Below are 21,706 nucleotides of genomic sequence, written 5' to 3'. Positions count from 1 at the left end.
ATTGTGTTATAGTTTGTAAAATAATGTTTTCCCAATATGACTGATCAGATAACCTGTGTGTTTGCTGTTGTGTAAATACAGCCAGTCTCAGATGTCAGGCCATACACCCCCCTCATTCTTCCCCACACAATGGATTCCAGGCCACACAATCAGATTAAGTAAGGTTACTTTAGATAACATCTATTGTGGCCTAGGGGACATGCCTGGGCATGTGAAACTGTTCTGGGGGTGTCGCCTTATTGTAGAAAAGACAAAGGCTTGATAATAGCAAACAGGGGAGGTGGGAGAGATCGGAGACAGAGAGAGAGTGGCAGGAGACTGACTAAGAAGTAATGTTCTGTCAGGAGCTCCAGGAGGGATTGTCGTGTAGAATTGGATCACAGAAGTGTGCTGAGCTGTGTTATAACCTATTCTGTTAATAAACCACTGTTGGATTTTCATCTACCACCGTGACTGAGTGATTTTGAACCCAATATCCTCACATAAGACATCAGCCATTAATTAGAAAAATCATAGGATGGTCATTTTTACTGCTCGGCCAATACCTCATTATTTTTAAAGCTATGTAGAAATACTTTGTGTGTCCCTTTGAACCAAAATAAATTAAAGTCTATTAAAAATCTTTTGATTGTAATGCAGCTACTGTATATCACTGTTAAATAATCTCAAGAACCCTATGTTTTTCTAGGGTATAATTTTATCATAGTTGTTGACATAAGTTCAGGTAACATGTTATTTGAAACTCTGTATAATTGAGACTAGGAGAATATATATCTAAATAACTGTGCCAGTTAGTAACAATAGATAATGTTTTCTTATTAGCTTGCACTGATTAGCTGGATTTATCTCCCAACGTTACCAATCTAAACAAAACATAAGGCATATAAATACACAAATGTATGCCAGAAGCTGGCATTTATTTATATAGCATATTTATGCAGTACTTTACAGAGAATGTGGCATATGCATCAAAGTGTGGAGAGAGATAAAGTGCCAGTCAATGAGCTCCTAACTGCCAAGTTACAGGTGGTGTTTGAAAGGTGAACGTTGGGAGCTGATTGGTTGGTACTTTATCTCTCTCCACTTTATCTCTCTACAAGACTTAGTACATCTGCCCCGCAGTCTGTAACATGACAGTTAAAAGATGACTGGTTGTTACTTTATCTCTCTCCACTTTATCTCTCTGTTAACTTTGCTACATACGCCCAAACATCTATTAATTTACATCAGTATCTGCCACAGTGGAACTCAAGAATTGGGGAACATGCAAACTCCACACAAAATGGGCTTGATTGGAAACAAACCCATGCCCTCAGCGCTGTAAGGCACCAATGTTAACCAACAATTTCCTGGAGGTGTAAAAATCAAATGCTTTGGCATTAAAGGAATGTCATTATTGATGGCCCATAGTTTGTGCGATTATAGGCCCCAAATACAATATGTGACTGCAGTTTTGCACTTTCATGCACGATCTTTAATATACCACAAAACACGCGGGGGGCACAGATCATGTTGTGCACATTTGTAAGTTATAACAGAGCAGACAACAAGGAGCAATGGTGCAATACAGTATGCAATATGCTGACAGTTGTGGTTCTCATAAATGACACTTATTTCTGCTGCAGTAAAATGCGCGAATGTGCGTAACCCATAGGGACCAATTTAGATTATAGCTAGTGATGTGCACCGGACATTTTTCGGGTTTTGTGTTTTGGTTTTGGATTTGGTTCCGCAGCCGTGTTTTGGATTCGGACGCGTTTTGGCAAAACCTCCCTGAAATTTTTTTGTCTGATTCGGGTGTGTTTTGGATTCGGGTGTTTTTTTACAAAAACCCCTCAAAAACAGCTTAAATCATAGAATGTGGGGGTCATTTTGATCCCATAGTATTATTAACCTCAATAACCATGATTTCCACTCATTTCCAGTCTATTCTGAACACCTCACACCTCACAATATTATTTTTAGTCCTAAAATTTGCACCGAGGTCGCTGGATGACTAAGCTAAGCGACCCAAGTGGCCGACACAAACACCTGGCCCATCTAGGAGTGGCACTGCAGTGTCAGACAGGATGGCACTTCAAAAAAATAGTCCCCAAACAGCACATGATGTAAAGAAAAAAAGAAGCGCAATGAGGTAGCTGTGTGACTAAGCTAAGCGACCCAAGTGGCCGACACAAACACCTGGCCCATCTAGGAGTGGCACTGCAGTGTCAGACAGGATGGCACTTCAAAAAAATAGTACCCAAACAGCACATGAAGCACAGAAAAAAAGAGGCGCAATGAGGTAGCTGTGTGACTAAGCTAAACGACCCAAGTGGCCGACACAAACACCTGGCCCATCTAGGAGTGGCACTGCAGTGTCAGACAGGATGGCACTTCAAAAAAATAGTCCCCAAACAGCACATGATGCAAAGAAAAAAAGAGGCGCAATGAGGTAGCTGTGTGACTAAGCTAAGCGACCCAAGTGGCCGACACAAACACCTGGCCCATCTAGGAGTGGCACTGCAGTGTCAGACAGGATGGCACTTCAAAAAAATAGTCCCCAAACAGCACATGATGCAAAGAAAAAAAGAGGCGCAATGAGGTAGCTGTGTGACTAAGCTAAGCGACCCAAGTGGCCGACACAAACACCTGGCCCATCTAGGAGTGGCACTGCAGTGTCAGACAGGATGGCACTTCAAAAAAATAGTCCCCAAACAGCACATGATGCAAAGAAAAAAAGAAGCGCAATAAGGTAGCTGTGTGACTAAGCTAAGCGACCCAAGTGGCCGACACAAACACCTGGCCCATCTAGGAGTGGCACTGCAGTGTCAGGCAGGATGGCACTTCAAAAAAATAGTCCCCAAACAGCACATGATGCAAAGAAAAAAAGAAGCGCAATAAGGTAGCTGTGTGACTAAGCTAAGCGACCCAAGTGGCCGACACAAACACCTGGCCCATCTAGGAGTGGCACTGCAGTTTTCTGGCGAGAGGATGAGTGCTTCCATCCTCATGTGAAGCTGAACCACTAGCCATGAACATAGGCAAGGGCCTCAGCCGTTCCTTGCCACTCCGAGTCGTAAATGGCATATTGGCAAGTTTACGCTTCTCCTCAGACGCTTTTAATTTTGATTTTTGGGTCATTTTACTGAACTTTTTTGGGGGGGATTTTACATGCTCTCTACTATGACATTGGGCATCGGCCTTGGCAGACGACGTTGATGGCATTTCATCGTCTCGGCCATGACTAGTGGCAGCAGCTTCAGCACGAGGTGGAAGTGGATCTTGATCTTTCCCTATTTTACCCTCCACATTTTTGTTCTCCATTTTTTAATGTGTGGAATTATATGCCAGTATCAATAGCAATGGCCTACTACTATATATATTGCGCACAACTGAAATGCACCACAGGTATGGATGGATAGTATACTTGACGACACAGAGGTAGGTAGAGCAATGGCCTACTGTACCGTACTGCTATATATTATATACTGGTGGTCAGCAAACTGTGCAAAACTGAAATGCACCACAGGTATGGATGGATAGTATACTTGACGACTCAGAGGTAGGTAGAGCAGTGGCCTTCTGTACCGTACTGCTATATATTATATACTGGTGGTCAGCAAACTGTGCAAAACTGAAATGCACCACAGGTATGGATGGATAGTATACTTGACGACACAGAGGTAGGTAGAGCAGTGGCCTACTGTACCGTACTGCTATTTATTATATACTGGTGGTCAGCAAAACTCTGCACTGTACTCCTCCTATATAATACTGCTGGTCCCCAGTCCCCACAATAAAGCAGTGTGAGCACAGATATATGCAGCACACTGAGCACAGATATGGAGCGTTTTTCAGGCAGACAACGTATAATACTGGATATATGCAATACAGAAAGAGGACTACTCCTGATTGGCGCTTGTCAGATAACACCCACATAAAACATTATGATTGAGCCATGATTGGTAGGAAATAAGGCATGTCTAGTGTTATGTAAAAACAATCTCTGTTTTAATTTAAACAAACACTTAAAATCAAAACACATATAAAATGGAAGTAGATAACACAGAGAATCCTACCAAGATGGTGGCCGGAGCCGCAGGTGTTATATGCAAGGTATACCCGGGAAAGATACCCTGCATAAGGCTCCGGAAGGCGAGATTTTCCCTGTGGTATAAACTGAGTCCAAAAACGTCCTTGGAAGTCCAGAGCACTGGTAGGCAGACACCAACGCGTTTCGGGACATCAAAGTCCCTTTTTCAAGGTAGTATGTCTCCAGTGCTAACTTAGTGTCTTTATATAAGGTGTGCAATTAGTGAAATGGCCTCCTGCAAAGCACTTCCTGTCCGCCGATTACCGGAACCGGAAGTGACACTCCTGTGCGTTCCACCAGCCGACCGGAAGTGATATTGCGTCCGCCGTCCGGAAATGACATTTTTTGTAAAAAAAAAAAAAAAAATTTTTCCTTTTCCCTTTCTCCTCTTCTTTTCCTTCCTTCCTTTTCTTCCTTCCATTAGTGTGTCCATAGAAGTTGCTGAATTGAAAGTTCCAAATACAACTTATTGTAGATGTTCATCTTGGTATTGGCCTCAGTACCGGTACATAGAAAAAATAGAAATAGAGATAATGAGCAAACAATAAAGTTATCAAAAGGGGAGCTAAAAATTAATTAAGGAATTTTAATCTTTAGAGGAACCATTTGATTTCAAAATCCCTGTTTAGACCAGTGGGAAAGAGAGTTTGTAAATTAAATATGGTTTTCATTTCGGCTTTCGCGAGATTTGTCTCCAAATTGCGGTTCTTCCACGTGGCTTTAATGTGGCGCAGACCTATAAAGTTGGAAATGGAGTTTGTGGAACATTGATGTTCAATTCTAAAATGTTCTGACAGGTGGTGAGTTGTAAGACCTTTTTTGATGTTCCGCAAATGTTCCCCTATTCTGGTTTTTAATGATCTCGACGTCCTGCCGACATATGTTTTCCCACATTTACATGTAATCATATAGACTACGTTGGTGGTGTTGCAGGTAATGAAGTCACGAATTTTCATCTTGGTGCCATTGACTTTGACTTCAGTAAATTTGGATTTTTCAGATTTGATGTTTCTACACCCAATACATGTCCCACATCGGTGGAAACCAGATGTTCTTATGGGATTTGATGTTTTAAAGGGTAGCGCACTTCTCACCAAATGGTTTCTTAAATTCGGAGCCTTGCGGTAAACAAATTTTGGTGCAGATGGAATGATTTTCTTCAGGATAGGGTCACCTTGCAATATGTGCCAATATTGCAAGGTGACCCTATCCTGAAGAAAATCATTCCATCTGCACCAAAATTTGTTTACCGCAAGGCTCCGAATTTAAGAAACCATTTGGTGAGAAGTGCGCTACCCTTTAAAACATCAAATCCCATAAGAACATCTGGTTTCCACCGATGTGGGACATGTATTGGGTGTAGAAACATCAAATCTGAAAAATCCAAATTTACTGAAGTCAAAGTCAATGGCACCAAGATGAAAATTTGTGACTTCATTACCTGCAACACCACCAACGTAGTCTATATGATTACATGTAAATGTGGGAAAACATGTCGGCAGGACGTCGAGATCATTAAAAACCAGAATAGGGGAACATTTGCGGAACATCAAAAAAGGTCTTACAACTCACCACCTGTCAGAACATTTTAGAATTGAACATCAATGTTCCACAAACTCCATTTCCAACTTTATAGGTCTGCGCCACATTAAAGCCACGTGGAAGAACCGCAATTTGGAGACAAATCTCGCGAAAGCCGAAATGAAAACCATATTTAATTTACAAACTCTCTTTCCCACTGGTCTAAACAGGGATTTTGAAATCAAATGGTTCCTCTAAAGATTAAAATTCCTTAATTCATTTTTAGCTCCCCTTTTGATAACTTTATTGTTTGCTCATTATCTCTATTTCTATTTTTTCTATGTACCGGTACTGAGGCCAATACCAAGATGAACATCTACAATAAGTTGTATTTGGAACTTTCAATTCAGCAACTTCTATGGACACACTAATGGAAGGAAGAAAAGGAAGGAAGGAAAAGAAGAGGAGAAAGGGAAAAGGAAAAAAAATTTTTTTTTTTTTTTTTTTTACAAAAAATGTAATTTCCGGACGGCGGACGCAATATCACTTCCGGTCGGCTGGTGGAACGCACAGGAGTGTCACTTCCGGTTCCGGTAATCGGCGGACAGGAAGTGCTTTGCAGGAGGCCATTTCACTAATTGCACACCTTATATAAAGACACTAAGTTAGCACTGGAGACATACTACCTTGAAAATGGGACTTTGATGTCCCGAAACACGTTGGTGTCTGCCTACCAGTGCTCTGGACTTCCAAGGACGTTTTTGGACTCAGTTTATACCACAGGGAAAATCTCGCCTTCCGGAGCCTTATGCAGGGTATCTTTCCCGGGTATACCTTGCATATAACACCTGCGGCTCCGGCCACCATCTTGGTAGGATTCTCTGTGTTATCTACTTCCATTTTATATGTGTTTTGATTTTAAGTGTTTGTTTAAATTAAAACAGAGATTGTTTTTACATAACACTAGACACATGCCTTATTTCCTACCAATCATGGCTCAATCATAATGTTTTATGTGGGTGTTATCTGGCAAGCGCCAATCAGGAGTAGTCCTCTTTCTGTATTGCATATATCCATTTCTATTTTTGCGCTCAACAGGGGAGCCCTGTGACCACCCCTAGGCCAGCTAAAGTCTATACAGCGCATTTTTCTACCTCAACCCCATTTTGACAACGTATAATACTGGTGGTCACTGGTCAGCAAAACTCTGCACTGTACTCCTCCTATATAATACTGCTGGTCCCCAGTCCCCACAATAAAGCAGTGTGAGCACAGATATATGCAGCACACTGAGCACAGATATGGAGCGTTTTTCAGGCAGACAACGTATAATACTGGTGGTCACTGGTCAGCAAAACTCTGCACTGTACTCCTCCTATATAATACTGCTGGTCCCCAGTCCCCACAATAAAGCAGTGTGAGCACAGATATATGCAGCACACTGAGCACATATATGGAGCGTTTTTCAGGCAGACAACGTATACTGGTGGTCACTGGTCAGCAAAACTCTGCACTGTACTCCTCCTATATAATACTGCTGCTCCCCAGTCCCCACAATAAAGCAGTGTGAACACAGATATATGCAGCACACTGAGCACAGATATGGAGCGTTTTTCAGGCAGACAACGTATACTGGTGGTCACTGTCAGCAAAACTCTGCACTGTACTCCTCCTATAATACTGCTGGTCCCCAGAATAAAGATATTTGCACTGCAGCCCCCTGAAACAAAGTGAGAGGACGCCAGCCACGTCCTTTCACTATCATTTCCAATGCATGAGTGAAAAATGGCGGCGAAGCGCGGCTCCTTATATAGAATCCGAATTTCGCGAGAATCCGACAGCGGGATGATGACGTTCGGGCGCACTCGGGTTAACCGTGCAATACGGGAGAATCCGAGTATGCCTCGGACCCGTGTAAAATGGGTGAAGTTCGGGGGGGTTCGGATTCCGAGGAACCGAACCCGCTCATCACTAATTATAGCTGTCATTTTCTTAGTGCAGTTTAGAAAATTGAAGAAGTAGATGCTTAACTGATTGTAATGGGCTACAGGAAGTGTGTGCACCTTGCAGACTTGTATAAGAATCACAGAGTGTTTAGTTAGGATCTGATGAAACGTAGAAGAATATTGCAGCGCTAACCCTATTCATGAAAAGCTAAACTCCATTGCCTTTGCTATAATAACAAACAGAACTTTCTTTTCTAAATACTTTAGTAAAAGGTTTGCATTTTCACACAGCTCATACTATCACCATCAATTCCCCCCAAAAAGATGTTAAGCAACTTTAATAGCAGATATGAAAAATGTAAAAAGTCAAAATGTGTCAAACACATCTAGTGCTGATCAGATCTGTGTGTGCATTGCAGCTTTAAGTACTGCACCTCCCTCTTGACCATCTGGTCTGGAATTTTTTATCCTCCCATTCTGTACAGACTGGATAAGGGCCAGATGGTATTTGTATTAATAGATGCCCTGCTTAGCTACTGGAGAGAAGCACTGAGGCAGCAGCTGCAGCGGCAGGACAGACCAACGCCAGGGTGGAGACAGGGACACTGACACCAGACACCTGTAAATTATTCACTTGTGCAGTGATTTCTCCACAGACTGGGTTTTCTTTTGGGGAGCCCTCAAGTGAAGCAAGCAGAAGTCACCTTCAACGACCACAGGCAGCAATGAGCAGCAGCCAGGACACATACACTGCTGGGCAGATGGAGGGTAACAGACTGCTTCTATCTATCTTTTCAGCATCAGTTCATTAGGCAGCATGCTGCAGCTTAGATTCTTATACAAGTTTGATATTACAATGACAATAGAGTACATTCAATCATTTGTTTTCTTAATGGTGTGTCTATAACTAGTTTGCTATGTTACTTAGGTTTATTGCTTTCCATTCTGTATCTCTTAAGAACTTGTTAATGTAATTTGCACAAGGTGACACTGAAGGGAGTGTCACATCTACTGACAGCTGAGCTGGCTGCTGAAAGAACTAACTTTGCAAAAAGAACAGATTGTTATATAAATAAACTGGTTGCATTATGTTCAGCTACCAATTTATATATGGTGTGCACCAGAAGGCGAAATTCGTTTTTCACGTTTCTGTCACATTATAAAGGACATTTATCAAGACTTGTGCATAGTTTACTAAAGTAAAAACTACTGTGACTGTTAGGCTTAGAACATTTTTTTAGTGTCATTTTTGCAGTACAGATTACCAAGTATCTGATTGGTTGCTGTGGGTATGGGTCCTTATATTGCTGAGTTACTGTAACTGTGAACTCTACGCCAGGCATCCCACACCCTAGATTGTATTTAGTCCTGTTTGAGGTTTCAATCTATAATCCAAACTGTAACTACTTTATACAATGGTTAATATTAAGGCAATATTATTTACATAAATGGAAACTGTCTAAGCAAGTTGAAACTTTGGTGTGTTAGCAAATGTACAGTAGCATACACTAGCAATATTCGATCAATACCCCTAAAATATGAATTAATGGCATTGCTAAAAATTTTATACAATGCTACTTCCCCATGAGTGGCTAGCAGTAATTGTAAACCATAGTTAAAGGGACATTGACAATCACATATTGGTGATAGTACTGTACTCTGAGCTGACTGTTCCTGAGATTTTGACCATACAAGCGCAGACCCTTAGGTAAGGGCAAGCCCTTATAAATAGGATTCTGTCTGTAATTGGCACCTATCATTTCTCTTTGGCGCTAAGTGCTGTGAGTAAGTTACACTGTATGACAGTTTCTAGTAATTCTAACACAATAAAAGTTTTAAAGTGGAAGTATAATATATGAGCATCCCAGGAAGGCAAGATACTGTATGTGTTATTTTTATGTCATTTTATTTACTTTGCTTGAAATGTATACAATAGGCTGCCATGTTGCATCATATGGTATCTGGATGATAGATCTACCAGTGACGTGCGGTGGGGTGAGAAAAATACAAAGAATCTGTTTGAAATATCTTCTTTGCATTATTCTTATAATTTTTATAGCCAAAACTGTGGAGTAAAAAGTCTATGGAAGGTGAGGCAGTGCCTCACCTATCTATCTTTTCATCACATCTCTAATCAAAACTCACAACATTTTCAGTAGTGTATACTGCTGCACCTGTGTATAATGCCCACATGTACCTTTTGGCTCATATATTGCATGTAAATCTGGCTCTGGTGATAGCCAGTTCCTCCTGAGCAATTTAGCTCACTGCACGTCCCTGAGATCTACACTGTCTAGTTAGACAGTCAATAGGTCAACACCATATGGTTGACATGTATTAGTTTGACAGGTGAAAGATCGACAAGTTCAAAATGTCGACATGACAAAGGTCGACACATGTTTTTTTGTTTTTCACATATTTTCCCAACATTTGCTTGATTTACTATCCATGTGGACTACAATTGGGAATAGTAACTTGCCTGGAGTGTGACGAGTGAAGCGAGCAAGCGACGGTCTACATTTGTACTGATGGTGGTCAGAGAACATGAAATATACAAGCTGTGTCAAAAAAAAAAAAACACGTTGACCATTTTGTGTTGAACATTGTCATGTCAACCTTTTGACCCTGTTGACCTTTTGACCCTGTCAACCTTAACCACTGTTGACCTCTTGCACCAGTCGAATAATGCATGTCGACCATATGGTATTGGCCAATTGACTGTCTATCTAGACAGTGTAGATCTTTTATACCACACCCGTGTCATATGACTGCCACTTTCCAAACAGCTTTCGTTTAGCATTTAAACAGTAGTATAGAAGCAGTAAGTTGTGTATCTCAGAAAATGTACACAATACTAACTTCACCTAAAAGTTCACACTATATTTACATTTGGATATCTAGCTCACTAGTATTAAAATTGACAACCAAACCCCTCCCCCACCCCCCCCATTAACATATATTACATATATCTTACAAAGTTCCTGTCAATTAAATCAAGGGATGCAGGGACTTTACCGGCTGTCGGGAAACCGGTGTTCCGGAGGAGGACGACAGAATACTGACACTTGCTGATAAAACGACAGCCGAAATCCCAACACCGGACCCGTATTCCCACTCAGTTGGTGGATCCACGCCACTAATCAAGTGGGAATAGAGCCTGTGGTGAGCTCAGCAAGCCACCTGGCCCGATGCGTGGTGAGCGCAGAGAGCCCATGAGGAGACTCGCTGCTTCGCTGTCAACATTCCGGCAGACGGAAGCCACCTTCAGTATAGTGACAACCGGCACGCCGTCTACCAGTATATTGTATTTATCCCAACATCAGATATGCCTTTAAATCAAGGGCCACAACTTGATTTTATATTCTAACTTATTGTACATGTGTATGTGTGCAGCCATTTTCTAAATTGGGCAAATGCTAGCAAAGTTCTTTACAAGTTTTAATTAACACCATCTTCTAAGTCAATGATTCCCAAACTTTTTGGGCCACTGTCCCCTTGATTCCATAAACTTATCTCCAGAGCTCCCTACCCATTGAGTTTGGATTTAATGCAAATTTAAATTTCTGAACTTTCTTGAGACAAGGAACTTTAACACCTATATGATCATGTTACAAAATAATGAGACTAATTCAGCTATAGATTTTCTTTACATGACAAACATTCTTGAAAGCTAATCTTAATCATCCTTATCTTGTATTTACATACTGTGCCTTACAGTGCCACATACAACTGACGCGTTTACTCTTTTTGCTTATAACAAAGTCATGCACAACTTTGAAGGTGTGAATTACAGCATTTGTTTGGCCAATTCACATTGCAGTTGTTTTTTCTAGTAGTTTAAACCTTAGAATGAAATATTTCATTGGACATTATGGAGCAGATCTACAATATAAAACCTTCTAAACAGGACAAGAAGAGAAGTTGCCTATAGCATTAGCAACTAATCTGTTTCTATAATTTATCAAGAAAACTCTATAAAATGTTATCGAGAAGTTGACTGGTTGCTATGGGCAACTTCTCCAGCTGCTATCTTTAGAAGGTTTGATACATCTCCCCCTACAAGTGAAAAGGGAAAATGTAAAAAAGAATGGAAAGGAGAAATCCTAGCTATATAATTTAGGCTACACCGATGCATTGTCCTTTTGCAAGGAAGTGTTAGGTGCCGCGGTCCGCAGCGCCACTCGGTTTGCTTCCGAGCGATGCTCACGGCCGCTGCACCTCCCTCGCTGCCCGCCCGGCGCCTAGCAACGCCAGGACGCCGTGCGTACTGTAGCCGCCGGGTCCCTGGCAACGCTAGGACGCCGGGCATCCACAGCCGCCGGGTCCATGGCAACGAGGACGCCATTGGCGGACCGCGTTCCCCGTTGCCAGATAAAACTGGATTAGTTGTTCGTGCAGCAGGGCAGCTGCACGGCAACTATTAATTAGGGTCTGGGGGCTGGTTTTGCTGGCCCTCCTGTCATTGGCCAGCAGGGCCTTTTTATGGGAGCCAGCACACTGCAGCCTCGCCGGTGATAGCTTCCTGTATGCTGTTCCTGCCTTGCAAAGTTTGTTCCTAGTCTGCTGAATCTGGTCGATCCTGCTCCCTGTGCTCCTGAGTCCAGGAGTTCTGAAGCCGGTCCTGGGAATCCTTCCAGTCCAAGTGAACCTGTTGCAGTCATCTGGGGGTTCTCGCTTATTGGGGTTCTCTCCCGGTTTCGTGAGTAGCGGCTTCTGCCGCGTGTTGCGGCCTAGGCCGCTTAGTCCTTGCGTTTGTTTTGTACTGGTGTTTTTGCGGAAGTTTCCGCTTTTCACTGTCCTCCCCGGTACATGACGGTGCCGTGTGGGGTGTGGACAGTGGTATCTTTTGTTGTCCTTTTCCTTTGGCGGCATGCCGCACATATATTTAGTTTTAGGGTTGTTAGTAGCCCCTAGCCGTCTGTTTGCTTTAGTTAGAGGTCCCCTTGTTATTATCCTGTCTCGGTTCACGCCTTGTCTTACTCTAAGACCTGGGGGCATCGGAGTTGGGCAGACCTAATCCGCCCTTCAAACGCAGCTGCCGTGGCCCCAAGAAACCATAGTCACGCAGGCGTGAACTGACCACACAGGTGAAACAATGGAGGTAGGTTGCTAGGGGCCTATTTCCATACCACACCTTATTTCAGCGTCACGTTCTGGTGCTCTGGACTCACTACGCAACATCTCTCTTGTTCTGAGCACCAGGAACGTAACATTATCACCGTCCCAAAAAGAATAAAGAGTTATTTGTATTTGGTGGGCCTTGAGATTCGGCCTCATGAATCCGGCAGTATTAGGACCGAATCCCAGCCAGCTTTTGGCCAACCAGATTCAGGAACTAACTCAGATGGTTCAGGTTCTTACTCTTCGGGTGAGATCGCAGGAAGATCTTTTGCGAGCCTCCCCGAGTATGATTCCAGAACCAAAGATGCATCTTCCTGACCATTTTTCGGGTAGCCAAAAGGATTTTTTTAATTTCAAAAAAGCTTGTAAACTTTATTTTCGTTTAAGGCCCCGATCCTCTGGTACTCAACGGGTCGAGATTGTGATGTCATTACTACAAGGCGATCCGCAAACCTGGGCTTTTGGGCTAAAAGCCGATGACGCAGCCTTGCTATCTGTAGATGCCTTTTTTAAGTCCTTAGGCCTTTTGTATGACGACCCTGATATGGAAGCGTCGGCTGAGAGCCACCTGCGTGCACTTAAACAGGGGAAAAATCCCGCAGAGGTGTATTGTACCGAATTTCGCCGTTGGTCGAACTACTGTGGCTGGAACGACCCGGCCCTGCGCAGTCAGTTTCGCCTCGGTTTGTCCGAAGTTATCAAAGACAGTCTCCTTCAGTACCCCGCTCCTGAGACTTTAGATAAACTCATGGAGCTTGCTATTAAAATTGATCGTCGTCTCCGAGAGCGGAGGGCTGAAAGGGGAGCTAATTTCAGGCCCAGTCCATGTGTGTATACTTTCCCTGAGGACGTAGAGGAGCCCATGCAAATGGGTCTCTCCCGGCTGTCCCCAGAGGAAAGAGCCAGAAGGCTAAATTCTGGGCTCTGTTTGTATTGTAGTGGCAAGGGACATGTTGCGCGTAATTGCCCAAATAAGCAGGGAAACGCGCTGACCAAGTGAATTGTGAGGGGGTTCACTTGGGTCTGCAATTAATCTCCTCTAACAATTCCTTATTAATTCCTGTAAAAATTTCCTTTGGTAGTCTCACTTCATTGGTGTCGGCCTTCGTTGACAGCGGAGCTGCAGGAAATTTTATGGATCTTGTTTGGGCTCAGGCTTTGGGCCTTCCGCACATACCTTTAGATAAACGTATCACCATGCACGTCCTGGACGGTGGTCCACTTTCTAATGGGGTAATTACTCACCGCACGCCTCTAGTACAACTGACTGTGGGGGCCCTACATTCGGAGAAAATCGAGTTCTATCTTACCCATTGTCCGGCTGTTCCCATTGTCTTAGGTCACCCCTGGCTTGCCTTTCATAATCCCACCATAGATTGGCGGTCTGGGGAGATTTCCTGATGGGATTCCTTTTGTGTTGAAGAGTGTATTTGGCGTCCAGTCCGGGTCGCCGCTGTCATTCCAGAACTTATTCCTTTGCAATATCTAGATTTTGCCAACGTTTTTTCCAAGGGTAATGCGGATATCCTGCCTCCTCATCGGTCCTATGACTGCGCTATTGACCTGGTTCCCGGTGCTTCTCTACCCAAAGGGAGACTATATGCAATGTCTGGCCCGGAAACTACGGCAATGGATGAGTATGTACAGGAGAGCTAGAAGAAGGGCTTGATTAGGCCCTCAAAATCTCCATTGAGCGCAGGATTCTTTTTTGTTGAGAAAAAAGATGGGTCGCTCAGACCATGTATTGATTATCGGGCGTTGAATAAAATTTCTGTTAAAAATACCTACCCCTTACCACTGATTTCGGTACTATTTGATCAGCTCCGTACTGCCGTTATCTTTTCCAAAATCGATCTTAGAGGGGCTTACAATCTCATCCGAATAAAATCTGGGGATGAGTGGAAGACGGCTTTCAGCACACAGTCAGGACATTATGAATACCTGGTGATGCCGTTTGGGCTGTCTAATGCTCCTGCTGTATTTCAAGATCTCATTAACGACGTCCTTCGCAACTTTCTAGGAAAGTTCGTAGTCGTTTATTTAGACGACATTTTGATTTACTCTGAGTCCTTTGAACAACATATTACCCATGTGCGACTGGTCCTTCAGAGGTTACGGGAAAATCATTTGTACGCCAAACTGGAGAAATGTGATTTCCACATCACAGAAGTGTCCTTCCTGGGGTATATTATTTCTCCAAAGGGGTTTTTCATGGAACCAAAAAAACTCCAGGCAATCCTAAATTGGGCACAACCCATGAACTTAAAAGCAATCCAGCGCTTTTTAGGGTTTGCAAATTATTATAGGCGTTTTATTCATACCTTCTCAGATTTGGTTGCTCCTATTGTGGTGTTGACTAAAAAAGGAGCGGACCCTTCCAATTGGTCGCCTAAAGCCAAGTCTGCCTTCCTCGCCTTGAAACAGGCCTTTGTCTCAGCTCCAGTACTCAGACACCCTAACCCGGATCTCTCCTTTATTGTCGAGGTAGATGCTTCAGAGGTTGGAGTGGGGACTATCCTTTCTTAGGAAGACCCGGAGTCTCGGGAATTACACCCATGTGCCTTCATGTCCAGAAAATTCTCCTCCGCAGAATCCAACTATGATGTTGGTAATCGAGAATTGTTGGCAGTTAAATGGGCTTTCGAGGAGTGGAGGCACTGGCTGGAAGGAGCAAGGCATACCATTACTGTGTTCACTGACCACAAGAACCAGCAGTATATTGAGTTAGCTAAACGACTTAATGCTCGACAGGCACGTTAGGCGCTGTTTTTTACTCGTTTCAGGTTTATCATCACCTTCAGGCCCGGTTCCAAGAATACGAAAGCCGATGCCCTGTCACGTTGTTTTCTTCCGGTTCACAATAACCACCCGGCTACTACCCCCATAGTCCCATCGTCTGTCATCCGGGCTGGCCTCACACAGGATTTATTTACACAGCTAGTCCAGCTTCAGCAGCAGGCTCCCAATGTCACTCCTGCAGATCGTCTCTTCGTCCCTGAATTTCTGAGAGGCACTGTTCTAGCTGAGTTTCATGATAATAAGGTTTCTGGTCATCCGGGTATCACTTAAACCTTGGAGTTAATCTCTCGCTCAGTGTGGTGGCCTAATCTTTCTAAAGATGTGAGGGAATTTGTCCGTTCCTGTCAGGTTTGTGCTCAGTACTAGGTATCTCGATCGTTGCCGGTCGGGCAACTCATGCCTCTAGCCATTCCTCTCAGGCCATGGTCACATATATCCATGGATTTTGTGGTGGACCTTCCTCTTTCAGCTGGGTTCCGGGTCATTTGGGTGGTAGTAGACCGTTTTAGTAAGATGGCCCACTTCATTGCTCTTCCCCGATTACCCTCCGCTCAAGGGTTGGCAGTTTTGTTTCTCCGCCATGTCTTCAGGCTCCATGGTTTACCCATGGATATTGTCTCTGATCAGAGACCACAATTCATTGCCCTTTTCTGGAAACGTTTTTGTGCCTTATTAAATATGAAACTCTCTTTAACATCTGGGTACCATCCACAGTCTAACGGACAAACTGAACGTGTTAATCAGTCATTAAAACAGTATTTACGGCTATATTCAGCCAAACTTCAGAATAATTGGTCTGAATTTCTTCCTTTGGCCGAGTTTGCCTATAATAACTCTTGTCATTCTTCCATCAAGGAGTCTCCATTCTTTTCGGTCCTGGGCTTTCATCCTAGAGCCAATTCTTTTTACCCTCATTTTCCAGTCTCTTCGTTGACCTTAACTTCCCGTCTCAGAATGATTTGGAAAAAGGTGCACCTTGCCCTTAAGAAGGCTGCCTTCCGAGAAAAGATTTTTTCAGATAGGTTCCGATGCCCATGCACTTTTAAGGTGGGAGATAAGGTGTGGTTGTCAACCCGCAACATCAAGCTCCGACAACCCTCGGCTAGATTGTGACCCAAATTTATTGTATCGTTCCTTATCGTAAAGAAGGTCAATCCAGTTGCTTTTCGGCTACGCTTGCCTAAATCACTCAAAATTGGCAATACTCGCCGGTGGTAGCTTCCTGTATGCTGTTCCTGCCTTGCAAAGTTTGTTCTTAGTCTGCTGAATCTGGTCGATCCTGCTCCCTGTGCTCCTGAGTCCTGGAGTTCTGAAGCCGGTCCTGGGAATCCTTCCAGTTCAAGTGAACTTGTTGCGGTCATCTGGGGGTTCTCGCTTATTGGGGTTCTCTCCCGGTTTCGTGAGTAGCGGCTTCTGCCGCGTGTTGCGGCCTAGGCTGCTTAGTCCTTGCGTTTGTTTTGTACTGGTGTTTTTGCGGAGGTTTCCGCTTTTCACTGTCCTCCCCGGTACACGAAGGTGCCATGTGGGGTGTGGACAGTGGTATCTTTGGGTGTCCTTTTCCTTTGGCGGCGTGCCGCACATATATTTAGTTTTAGGGTTGTTAGTAGCCCCTAGCCGTCTGTTTGCTTTAGTTAGAGGTACCCTTGTTATTATCCTGTCTCGGTTCACGCCTTGTCTCACTCTAAGACCTGGGGGCATCGGAGTTGGGCAGACCTAATCCGCCCTTCAAACGCGGCTGCCGTGGGCCCAAGAAACCATAGTCACGCATGCGTGAACTGACCACACAGGTGAAACAATTGAGGTAGGTTGCTAGGGGCTATTTCCATACCACACCTTATTTCAGCGTCACGTTCTGGTGCTCTGGACTCACTACGCAACATCTCTCTTGTTCTGAGCACCAGGAACGTAACAGGAAGCTTGTAAAAACTATTTTTTACACATTATTGTAGGGTTTGATTATATTCGTTCAAGCCCATCAACTGCATCAGGCATTGTCCAGATGCTGAAGCTGTATGTATATAATACTAACAACACATACTCAGTAACCCAGCTGGCAACATTCCCTAACTTCCTGTCTGGAGGAGGGCATAACAAAATTTCTCTAACGTCCTAGTGGATGCTGGGGACTCCGTCAGGACCATGGGGAATAGCGGCTCCGCAGGAGACAGGGCACAAAAGCAAGCTTTTAGGATCACATGGTGTGTACTGGCTCCTCCCCCTATGACCCTCCTCCAAGCCTCAGTTAGGTTTTTGTGCCCGGCCGAGAAGGGTGCAATCTAGGTGGCTCTCTTAAAGAGTTACTTAGAAAAAGTTTTTAGGTTCTTTATTTTCAGTGAGTCCTGCTGGCAACAGGCTCACTGCATCGAGGGACTTAGGGGAGAGATTTTCAACTCACCTGCGTGCAGGATGGATTGGATTCTTAGGCTACTGGACATAGCTCCAGAGGGAGTCGGAACACAGGGCTCGCCCTGGGGTTCGTCCCGGAGCCGCGCCGCCGACCCCCCTTGCAGACGCTGAAGATGAAGAGGTCCGGAACCAGGCGGCAGAAGACTCTCAGTCTTCATCAGGTAGCGCACAGCACTGCAGCTGTGCGCCATTGTTGTCAGCACACTTCACACAGCGGTCACGGAGGGTGCAGGGCGCTGGAGGGGGGCGCCCTGGGCAGCAATGTATAATACCTGTATGGCGAAAAATACATCACATATAGCCCTTGAGGCTATATGGATGTATTTAACCCCTGCCAGATATCTAAAACTCCGGAGAAGAAGCCCGCCGAAAAGGGGGCGGGGCCTATTCTCCTCAGCACACAGCGCCATTTTCCCTCACAGAAAGGCTGGTGGGAAGGCTCCCATGCTCTCTCCTGCACTGCACTACAGAAACAGGGTTAAAACAGAGAGGGGGGGCACTGATTTGGCGATATGTATATATATTAAAAGGCTATAAGGGAGGAACACTTATATAAAGGTTGTCCCTGGATAATTATAGCGTTTTGGTGTGTGCTGGCAAACTCTCCCTCTGTCTCCCCAAAGGGCTAGTGGGTCCTGTCCTCTATCAGAGCATTCCCTATGTGTGTGCTGTATGTCGGTACGTGTGTGTCGACATGTATGAGGAAAATATTGGTGAGGAGGCGGAGCAAATTGCCTGTATGGTGATGTCACTCTCTAGGGAGTCGACACCGGAATGGATGGCTTATTTATGGAAATTACGTGACAATGTCAACACGCTGCAAGCCGGTTGACGACATGAGAGGGCCGGCGAACAAATTAGTATCTGTCCAGGCGTCTCAAACACCGTCAGGGGCTGTAAAATGCCCATTTACCTCAGTCGGTCGACACAGACCCAGACACGGACACTGATTTCAGTGTCGACGGTGAAGAAACAAACGTATTTTCTTTTAGGGCCACACGTTAAGGGCAATGAAGGAGGTGTTACATATTTCTGATACTCCAAGTACCACAAAAAAGGGTATTATGTGTGAGGTGAAAAAACTACCTGTAGTTTTTCCTGAATCAGATAAATTAAATGAAGTGTGTGATGATGCGTGGGTTTCCCCCGATAGAAAATTATTGGCGGTATACCTTTTCCCGCCAGAAGTTAAGGCGCGTTGGGAAACACCCCTCAGGGTGGATAAGGCGCTCACACGCTTATCAGAACAAGTAGCGGTACCATCTACGGATAGGGCTGTACTTAAGGAGCCAGCTGATAGGAGGCTGAAAAATATCCTAAAAAGTATACACACACATGCTGGTGTTATACTGCGACCAGCGATCGCCTCAGCCTGGATGTGCAGAGCTGAGGTGGCTTGGTCGGATTCCCTGACTAAAAATATTGATACCTTTGACAGGGACAGTATTTTATTGACTATAGAGCATTTAAAGGATGCATTTCTATATATGCGAGATGCGCAGAGGGATATTTGCACTCTGGCATCAAGAGTAAATGCGATGTCCATATCTGCAAGAAGATGTTTATGGACACGACAGTGGTCAGGTGATGCAGATTCCAAACGGCACAAAGATGTATTGCCGTATAAAGGGGAGGAGTTATTTGGGGTCGGTCCATGGGACCTGGTGGCCAGGGCAACTGCTGGAAAATCCACCGTTTTTTACCCTAAGTCACATCTCTGCAGAAAAAGACACCGTCTTTTCAGCCTCAGTCCTTTCGTCCCTATAAGAGTCATATCTGTCCAGGGATAGAGGAAAGGGAAGAAGACTGCAGCAGGCAGCCCATTCCCAGGAACAGAAGCCCTCCACCGCTTCTACCAAGTTCTCAGCATGACGCTGGGACCGTACAGGACCCCTGGATCCTACAAGTAGTATCCAAGGGGTACAGATTGGAATGTCGAGAGGTTTCCCCCCTCGCAGGTTCCTGTAGTCTGCTGTACCAATGTCTCCCTCCGACAGGGAGGCAGTATTGAAAACAATTCACAAGCTGTATTCCCAGCAGGTGATAATAAAATTACCCCTCCGACAACAAGGAAAGGGGTATTACTCCACACTATATGGTGGTACTGAAGGCTAGGTGAGACCTATTCTAAATCTGAAAAATTTGAACACTTACAAGGGTTCAAATCCAGATGGAGTCACTCAGAGCAGTGATAGCAAAGAACAAGGGGACTATATGGTGTCCCGGGACATCAGGGATGCTTACCTCCATGTCCCAAAATTTGCCTTTTCTCACCAAGGGTACCTCAGGTTCGTGGTACAGAACTGTCACTATCAGTTTCAAGACGATGCCGTTGGATTGTCCAAGGCACCCCGGGTCCTTACCAAGGTAATGACCGAAAGGAGGATTCGTCTTCAAAGAAAATGGACGACCTCCTGATAAGAACAAGGTCCAGAGAACAGTTGGAGGTCGGAGTAGCACTATCTCAAGTAGTTCTACGACAGCACGGGTGGATTCTAAATATTCCAAAACCGCAGTTGTTCCGACGACACGTCTGCTGGTCCTAGGGATGATTCTGGACACAGTCCAGGAAAAGGTGTTTCTCCCAGAGGAGAAAGCCAGGGAGTTATCCGAGCTAATCGGGATCCTCCTAAAACCAGGAAAAGTGTCAGTGCATCATTGCACAAGAGTCCTGGTAAAAATGGTGGCTTATTACGAAGCGCTTCCATTCGGCAGATTTCACGCAAGAACTCTTCAGTGGGATCTGCTGGACAAATGGTCCGGATCGCATCTTCAGATGCATCAGCGGATAACCCTATATCCAAGGACAAGGGTGTCTCTCCTGTGGTGATTACAGAGTGCTCATCTTCTAGAGGGCCGCAGATTCGGCATTCAGGATTGGATGCTCGTGACCACGGAGGCCAGCCTGAGAGGCTGGGGAGCAGTCACACAAGGAGTGTGATCAAGTCTGGAGAATTCTCTCCACATAAATATACTGGAGCTAAGAGCAAATTTATAATGCTCTAAGCTTAGCAAGACCTCTGCTTCAAGGTCAGCCGGTATTGATCCAGTGGGATAACATCACGGCAGTCGCCCACGTAAACAGAAAGGGCGGCACAAGAAGCAGGAGGGCAGTGGCAAAACTGCAAGGATTTTTCGCTAGGCGGAAAATCATGTGATAGCACTGTCAGCAGTGTTCATTCCGGGAGTGGACGACTGGGAAGCAGACTTCCTCAGCAGGCACGACCTCCACCCGGGAGAGTGGGAACTTCATCGGGAAGTTTTCCGCATGATTGTGAACCGTTGGGAAAGACCAAAGGTGGACATGATGGCGTCCCGCCCGAACAAAAAATGGGACAGGTATTGCGCCAGGTCACGAGACCTTCAGGCGATAGCTGTGGACGTCCTGGTAACACCGTGGGTGTAACAGTCGGTGTATGTGTTCCCTCCTCTGCTTCTCATAACCAAGGTATTGAGAATTATAAGACATAGAGGAGTAAGAACTATACTCGTGGCTCCGGATTGGCCAAGAGGGACTTGGTAACCGGAACTTCAAGAGATGCTCACAGAGGACTAATGGCCTCGGGAGCTAAGAAGGGATTTGCTTTCAGCAAGTACCATGTCTGTTCCAAGAGGAACCGTGGCATCGGCCTTTAAGAAAGGACCTGCTCCAGCAGGGACCTTGTCTGTTCCAAGACTTACCGCGACTGCGTTTGACGGCATGGCGGTTTGAACACCGGATCCTAAGGGAAAAGGCATTCCGGAAGAGGTCATACCTACCCTGGTCAAAGCCAGGAAGGAGGTGACCGCACAACGTTATCACCACATGTGGTAAAAATATGTTGCGTGGGTGAGGCCA

General features: G+C 44.8%; 1 protein-coding gene across 2 annotated transcripts in view; it reads left to right on the top strand.

The window, feature by feature from the left end:
- Nucleotides 1–8,083: 8,083 nt before the first annotated feature.
- The window catches only part of GADL1 (glutamate decarboxylase like 1), a 604,742-nt gene continuing 591,119 nt past the window's right edge, over nucleotides 8,084–21,706 (top strand). For both annotated transcript variants that reach the window (XM_063922280.1, XM_063922281.1), the window contains exon 1: nucleotides 8,084–8,310. In XM_063922280.1, coding sequence (XP_063778350.1) covers nucleotides 8,268–8,310 — 43 coding nt within the window. In that variant the 5' untranslated portion in view covers nucleotides 8,084–8,267. The remainder of the gene's footprint in view (nucleotides 8,311–21,706) is intronic.

Source organism: Pseudophryne corroboree, chromosome 5 (genome assembly GCF_028390025.1).
Source record: "Pseudophryne corroboree isolate aPseCor3 chromosome 5, aPseCor3.hap2, whole genome shotgun sequence".
NCBI classification, from domain to species: domain Eukaryota; kingdom Metazoa; phylum Chordata; class Amphibia; order Anura; family Myobatrachidae; genus Pseudophryne; species Pseudophryne corroboree.
Note: the sequence above shows the minus strand (reverse complement) of the source record. Positions and strands in the feature narration are given on the sequence as shown.